Source organism: Sceloporus occidentalis, unplaced genomic scaffold (genome assembly GCF_023333645.1).
Source record: "Sceloporus occidentalis isolate IW3139 unplaced genomic scaffold, rSceOcc1.0.p SCAF_1, whole genome shotgun sequence".
Lineage (NCBI taxonomy): Eukaryota > Metazoa > Chordata > Lepidosauria > Squamata > Phrynosomatidae > Sceloporus > Sceloporus occidentalis.
In genome coordinates this window covers 103,419,651-103,428,032 of record NW_028316981.1, presented here as the reverse complement: position 1 = coordinate 103,428,032, position 8,382 = coordinate 103,419,651, and the positions used below count along the sequence as shown (strand labels likewise).

Here is an 8,382-nt window from a genome sequence, read left to right as displayed (position 1 = left end):
CAGTCCCACCCATAATGGCCAATTTCTAAGGCATTTAGCCCTACCAAACATGTTATGGATAAAGATTCCCCATCCATGAGATAAATGTTTTCACCTCAGATTAGCTATTAATTAATAGGCGAACCTGCAAAGATTCACATATCCATTGCAATGGAGGAAGTAAATGCCATATTCACAATCTTCCACTGAACTGCTCCATGGGTACACCAAAGCTCTGTACTGGAGGATATACAAGTAATAATATGGAATGATTTGGTAATATGCATGCCTTTAGGACTGAATGTCAAATTTTTAAGACTCATTTGGTGAGGGCAATGGTGAGACCTTTTCATCTAAAGCTGGGATGGGGGTCCACATACATTAAATCTAGCTTGATATATTTTATGTGGTCCATTTCCCTACTCCTTACAGATATTAATCCCTTCACCAGCTTGTTTAAATGGAACCCAGTTCTATTCAACTTCAAAAGAAAATAGGAATATTCAGCTCCTTTCTTTCTGGATAATGCTTAGCACTACAATATCCCATTTTATATTAAAATTATAAAAAAGAAGCTTGCTGTAGTTGAGATTTCAGTGTTTCAGTCACATTGAGCTTCTGCAGAAGAGAAATACTCTGTGCCTCATTGACAATCCAACATGTAAAATATAAGATAAATCCCTCCTGAAGTGTTACTGTGTCAATGAGTCTCGCATTCATTTTTCTCTATAATTTGCTATTAAGATGAATTAATGCTAGAATGTCTTTGTGACTCACAGTGAGAAGAACTGTGAACACATGATGATCCTGGGAAATGACTGATTCTTATCAAGAGCTTATGATAAAAGACTAATTTCTTATTTTTGACAAAGACTGCTGCTTGGTTATTTGGGGAGAAAAGAATCACGGTCTCCTAAAAGTCAGGCTAGCCACAAGGAAAGCACCATGACTATTCTTGGGGCACAGCAGAAACCTCATCATTTAAGTCAGCTTGGGTATATTTCCAAACCCCAGTTTGGACCATGGAAGAAACACCATGGATATCTGGAGGGCCTGGAGGCTAGACAGGAAACAAAAAAGAAGAAGTACATTACAAAATAAATTTCAGTATCTCAAAGGACCAGAGAGTAGCTAGAATATCTATTGCTAAATTTAGGCCCATTGCCTGACCATGGGAGACCACTGAGTTTATGCAATGACTGAATTGTTTAAATAAATCCAATGGTCTATTTCTCAGACTGTCCTGAAGTTCAAATAGTAAGGAACCAAATATGGCATACTCATATGTAGATGCTGAATCTCAGTTTGACACTGGAATTGTTAGTCTGTTGTTTTGATTTTTCTGTGGTTTGGGGTTAACTGACCCCTTCAATTTTTGACCTGGACTTTATTAAATTCCTGCCACCTAAATATTGTTTAGGGTACCAGCACTAGGTGCCTAAGACTTTATGGTTGTTGTTGTTATACCCTAGAGCACAATATTGTTTTTAAACTGTTTGCTTTCCGTAGTATTTTGTGGTTTTTTCAGGCTATGTGGCTGTGTTCTGGAAGAGTTTATTCCTGACATTTCACCAGCATCTGTGGCTGGCATCTTCAGAGAATGCTGGCATGGAAGTGAGTGAAGTATATATACTGTGTGACCCTTGGCTGAGAGGAAGTGATGGGTCACACAGTATGTATGCCCCACTCACTTCCATGCCAACATTCTCTGAAGATGCCAGCAACAGATGCTGGCAAAACATCAGGAATAAACTCTTCTAGAACATGGCCACATACCCCCCCCCCCCAAAAAAAAAAAAAAAATTATGGATGCTGGCTGTGAAAGCCTTCAACTTCATATTTGCTTTCTGTTTATCTGAATTCACCTGATGGATAAAATATGTGCATTTTTTAAATTGTCAGTGAGTTATTTTGTATTGATTAAACAAAGTAGGTAAAAGTACACTAAAAAGATGAATAATAGTGTATACATTCATCTATTTATTAGTGATCACCTAAACCCATATTGAATTTGAATAAAGATTTCTTACATTAGTGCTACTTAAAGTCACGGTCCATAGACGGATGCCATGAACCACTGATGTGAAGGATGAGGTCAGCTCAGTAGACTGTTACTGCTGCAAATTGGAGGAGCCTTATAAAGCTTTGAAAAACTAGAAGGATCCTACCACCTCAAGCCCATTGCCTATTATGTTTGATGTTCTCCTCTGAGAATGTTTTTACTTAACATTGTGCAAGTCTTCTTAATTTTCTAATTACTGAAACTCCAATTCCACCCCACCCTGTCACTTGAATTGAAGGCAGAGACTTGGGGCTGAAACAGACGGCCTGCTTGGGACTGGCTTTGGGGTGTGGCATTTAGACACACCATGCCCTCAAGTGGGAGAGAAGCCAGACCAGTGATCACATGCCAGCCGGTTTCTCTCCCGCTTGGGGGTGTGGCGCTTTTTTCCGCTCCTTTTTGGGGCAGATGGCTGGATTGGGGCCGGGCATCTGTTTGTCCTGGCCCTGATCCAGCCTAAAAGGGGCAGCTCTAAGCCACCCCTTTTGGGCTGTCTGTACCCCCCCCCAGTAGTAAAATATTAAAATACATAATTGCCTCTTCTTATGTTGCCAATAACATAACCATATGGCTCTTTCCCATCCAGCCATTGCCCTTTCTTTGTGAGGAGATGTGATCAGCATTGGTCCCATGACATTTCCACTGTGGTGTAGTGATTATAGCATGAATGGTTCAAATACCAACTCAGCCATGATATTGATAAGGGGATCTTGGGCCAGCCTAGTCCCTATCCCTTCATGCACTGGGTTGCTGTGAAGATCAAACAAAGAAGAATTACAACTGCTGACCTGAGATCCTTGAAGAAAGGATGGATTAGAAATGTCATAACATATTATTATTATTATTATTATTATTATTATTATTATTATTATGGCCAGTCACAGTTACAGCCTAATGGTATGGATTATAACATTGGGGGGAGACAAGAAGGGGATCACAGAAACAGTGTTTGGGTTCATCTGATCTTAAATGTGCAGAGTGCAGAACTTCAGTGCCCAACTCTGCTCTGTCTATATTTTGTATGCAGACAGGCTAGTATATTTGACTGAAAGTAAACTTTAGCCCTTGTCTAATTACCTCTGCATATCCAGTTGCAACTCCATATCCCCATAAATAATTTAGTTACAAAATTGTGGGAGGAAAACTGCAGTCATAAAGCCAAGAGACTTGGCTTTAGCCCTGCTGAAAATAATTTATGAACTGTGCTTCATCTAACACAGCAGCTCACCACGTGTGTGCTATGAAATACCTTTCTCTTGAAGTATTGTCAAGAATACTGTCGTTGATAAAACATGAACTTTCCAGGCTGATTTGCAAAAGAGTTCCAGAAGGCCTGGATTCAAGTCAGTTTAATCCAATTAACCCCCCAATGAATTAAATCAGTTTTCTAGTATAAATGATCTCTTTAACAGGCTGTTTAAAATGTCACTAATGCTAAACCTTACTTAACACTACTGTTTGCATTCAGTTTACACCAAAAGAGAAGCCAGGCTTAATTTATGCCAGAGTTTAGCCCTGGAAATTATTTCTCATACCAGAGGTTACCTCTAGAACAGGAAGAAGTAAAAGAGATGAAAATATACAAACAGATCCACAGTGCTTTTCTCTTCCCTGTTAACTTGAGTGTTTCTCCTCAGACCCAGTAATTACAGGATGAATATGCAGATTGGAGGAGGATGTTTCCTAAGAGACTCCATAGCCCATCATCTTTTTTCCACTCTGTACCTGAAGCATTGGAAAGGTCAAATGTTGCCATTTACATATTTCCATCAGTAGTTTTGTAAACTCTGTCTTAATGATGAAAAAATAGCTGCTATTTTAAAAAGCACTCTTAGGGGTTATTCAGATGGTGAAAATAATCCAAGTAGAATCTGGGTTGAATCTTTATTGTTTGCATGCATTTGGAATAAATTCAATTAAGGTGTTTGTGGGGGGATTGTTCCCCCCAAAAACACTAATCCCAGGATAATCAATGTTGGATTTTTCCCCTCGAGTTTTTCTAAAAAATAATTCTAAAAGATTCAGATTCTCAGATGTGTGAATATTTGATGCAAATAGACCCAGGATAAAACTCTGCATGCCTCGAACATTCTTTGAATACATTCACATCATCAACTCCATCTTTATTTGAGTGCTGACATGTGTGAGCAAGGGAATTCACAGAGGTGCACAGAGATGCGGTTTCATAGTGTGAACAACAAACCCCGAATGCATGAATGCTAAAAACAACATGTGAATGACCCGTTAGTGAGCATTCTTTAGGAGTTCCCCTAAATTTGGTCTTACACTTTCTAATTGTTCACTTGTTACATCTTTAAAGACTGCCTCTCAATGCTAAGCATACTCAGAGCCAGCTATCTAATATAACATCTAGAGAGTCAGGTAGGGACACTGAAGCCCATATCCTCCCTGAAGCATGAGGTTCCTGGGTGAACTTGGAGAGCAGTTACTTTCTCCCAAACTAGCCTACCTCGTAGGGTTGTCATGAACATTGAAATATGTGGGTCAAGGAGAGAACCACACATCCCTTCTTGACCATCATGAAAGGTAATATATAAAATTAGAAATGATAAATAATAAGTTGGATCCCAATGTATGATGTTGTAGTCACAACTTGAATAATACAGGCATACTTTGATCAGATATACTGAGATCGATGGAGCTTAAGTTAGTCAAGACTAATGTAAGTACAAGAGACTGTAATGGCTTAGAATTAACTACATCTAGATCAAACCCAGCAACAAGCTGGAGACTTCCACATAAGGTGAGGACTCAAACACTTAACTGTGTATGGCCATGTGACAATATGAAATAGATTGTATAATGGTAATGTTACTGTGGAAGTTGCTTAGAGGAATGTCAAATGTTTGTGCTTTGAATCATTTTCTCAAGGGGAAGAAACCCAAGTGAGACCTGAAATATCATGGTGTATATATCTTTAGAACCTTTCATTCATCACAAAGCCCAGAGTAGAGACATTGCCAGGAAGTAAAGCTCTTCTCCTTAAAGGGAGTTTCTAGTGTGCTAAGAACGCTGTCTCCATTAGCTGAGTGCATCTGGATGCTTTTCAATTTTTAATTTCATTTTCAAATGCATGCAGCCAGAGTGACATGCTGCCTGTCACTTGAACAATCAATTTCCTGCAAGCTGGAGTGCAAAATGCATCTTGTTAGCCCTATAATTTCTTCTAATTGTGTCTGTGTGGAAAGGGGATGGGAGCCTGCTCTCTCTCCTCCATTTGTTTGGTCCAAAGACATCTTGGCAGCAGTGCCTGGAAAGCTCATATAAATCCACAACTTAGCTGCATGACCCACCAGGGCCCTTGCTTTAGAAGCCAGGCAGTGGGAGCCATTTACATCTCCCTTTTTACCCCCTTCACCCACATTTTCATCCTTTCTTTCCTGGAGACTTGGGACGTTATTAGACAAGGGAAATTGGAAGTATAATCCAATGGCAATCCAAATGCAATCATGGGGCTTCACGTTGTTGCGTGACAGACTACCACACACAATTTCGAACAATGGGAAGTCAGTTCGAACACAATCATGGGGTTTCACATTATTGTGTGAGAGGTGATCACATGCAATTTGGGCAATGGAAGGCTATTTTTGGGCAATGGGAAGTCAGTTTGAACGCAATTCGAATTAACATAAATTCGCTGAACTAGCGAATTCATGTGAATGCGTTCTGGTCCCACTTTCTTTTCATTTGAAATTAAGAGAAATTCCTCCCGTGTGATAAACCCCTTGGGAAATCTGAAAGCTTTGTGCAATGTGAGGAAGTTGGCAAAGGAGACAAAGTAGCCTAAATGATACAGAGATAACAAAAAATAATAATAAAAGGGTGATTTTTGCACATAGCTAGAACTGATCTCAACTTCTTTTGACCAATATCCACTAGAAAAAAAGGCAGTGGTAAACATTTTTCTCTTGGATTCAGTAAGGGCTGCCATTTTCTTTTTAAATTGACCCTACCTCATCCCTTCACCTGATATGCAAACATTTCAATGATAAATCTTTTACAGTATGGAGATAAAAGGCTAAATCCAATTTAAGTCCCAATTAGAGAGGACTCACTGGAATGAATAATGCCGATTTACACCCACTTACAGAGAATCCACTGAGGTTAAGGAGTCTATTCTACATGGGACAAACACTGGATTTAGCCCAAAGAAAATATACCTGTAATTAATTTCTGTGTACATACCAAGTAGACACAGCAGCAAGACCAGTTAAACAAGAAGTTGGCTACCTGGCAACAATTCAGAATATATGTGCACTACGAAAAATACTAAAACTCTAAAGTATTTATTTCCTCAGCTCCCTTTACTGAATCTTTAGATCTTCTTTTTAAACTCCCCAAAGGTAAAAGAGATGGTTGGCCAACTGTAATTTGGATGTGAATACAAAAAAGGTATTATTTTGTGCACACAGCCTTCTGGATTGCAATCATTTAATTTTCAGATGTTCTCTGCTAAACTGAGTGCAGTCTGTGGCCCATCAACATCTGTGGGGTGTAAACAGAGCCAACTGTGATTTCCTCCCTCACCTCACCAGAAATCAAGACTAGAAAAAGAATGGGATGAATGCATAATCTGTACATAATTCTACAGGGGTTCATAGATCACCCAATGATTCATGGTAATTTCATTTGAGGGAAGACACAGTTCAAAGGAGGGGAATGTGTGTGTTATGGAGATGTATATATACACTCTTTCCTGGTGTAAACTGACATGATATTGTTAATTTTTCTTTCAAAATTATGGGTACTTGCCCATTCTGGACCTCTCTGCAAAGGAATGATGTTAAAGGAGAACTCAAGAAGGCATGCAGCTTAGAAAATCACCACCCACCACAAGCTCTGCCAGATCACAGGACAAATTTCCCCCACTTTAGCACTGCCACATTCACATTGCACATGTCTTCCAGGGGTTCATTTTCATGTGCTTGTGGCACTGCAAGCTATGTTTGGAGATTAACAAATAGATGCACTGTTAATCCTCCTATTTTAAGAAGATAAAAATATATATATTCATACATAGAGCAATATATCGTATATAGTGTGACTCAAAATGTTTCAGTGAATCAGGCAAATTAGGCAGTACTCTAGCGATGGATTATTTTTCGTGACCTAACAAATTATCATCATCATTATTTTATTCCTTTTATCATGTAGACACTCATTTCATAAATTGTAATAAAGGTGATTTTCCTTGCCCTGATGCCATTCCTATAGATGATACTTCCGCAATAGTTCAGATTGCCAAGGATGTTTCCTTTCTGGAAACCTGTCTGGGATTTTAATTTTGAGGAAATCCTGGATGCATTTTTCTAACTCTTCCTCAATTGAAAGCTTCTCTTTCACTGATTTTTTTTTACTAGAGTTGGATTCCCTAGAGCCAGAAGTGAGAGTTCGGAGCAGGTCACTTTTCCTCCGAATTTCAGACTGCTGAAGTAGCTGCACTGGGCCCTTCTTGATTGGTCGATCCAGAGTCTGTATATTGGACTGGCGGGTGACTGGACCACAGATGACAGTCTCTTGAGGGGAGCTGGCTTCTGATTGGCTGTCACAGCTTGAGGTGGAGAGTTCATTGCAGGATGTGCCACTTTCGCCTTCTTTGTCTCCTTTGCCATTTTTGCAGCAGCAGTCACAGTGTGATGAAGACCACCTGGAAGGCTCACCTGCAAAGGCAAACAAAGAACATGTCAAGGTTCCCTTTTTATAGACCTACCAACAACCAAGGAGAACTATAATGCCGCTTGCATTCATAAGCTAAGAAAAAAGGATTTCATAACATTAAGTAAATATTACTGGCAAGAGAGACCAGAGTTCCTGAATTAGTGCTAGGCAATGCTAAAGTGGAAGAAGAAAACACAGCATCCATCCCCCATTATTATTATTATCAATAGTAGTAGTAGGAGGAGGAGTACAAATATTAGTTTTTGAAGAGTAGGAGCAGCAACGGCAGTTACCAGTACATCAGACTAGCTGACAGACTTTCCTTGTTCTGGCAAGAATGCCGGGATACAGACCGCCCCTTTGGGGCGGCCTGCACCCACCCCTTTCCCCGAAGGATCGGGGCCTCAGCTGCCACAGCGGCAGCCCCAGAGGCCCTGATCCGCTGCTTTTCTTGGCCTCGGGGAAGCGGCAAAAAGCCGACAGCAGTGGGGAAAGGGAGAAAGGGGCCGCTTGGCCCCTTTCTCTCTGTATCACTGGCACAGCTGTTTAAAGGCCATGCCAGCGATACACATGGCTGAAGGAGCTCCGAAAAGGAGCTCCTTCTAGTGCCACTGAAAGGGCACCACAAGTGCCCTGCAGCGGTGCCAGGACGTCACGTCCAT

General features: G+C 40.3%; 1 protein-coding gene across 1 annotated transcript in view; it reads right to left on the bottom strand.

Moving 5' to 3' along the window:
- Positions 1–3,874: 3,874 nt before the first annotated feature.
- The window catches only part of KCTD16 (potassium channel tetramerization domain containing 16), a 258,687-nt gene continuing 254,179 nt past the window's right edge, over positions 3,875–8,382 (bottom strand). The window contains exon 3 of the mRNA XM_089531208.1: positions 3,875–7,722. Coding sequence (XP_089387334.1) covers positions 7,271–7,722 — 452 coding nt within the window. The 3' untranslated portion in view covers positions 3,875–7,270. The remainder of the gene's footprint in view (positions 7,723–8,382) is intronic.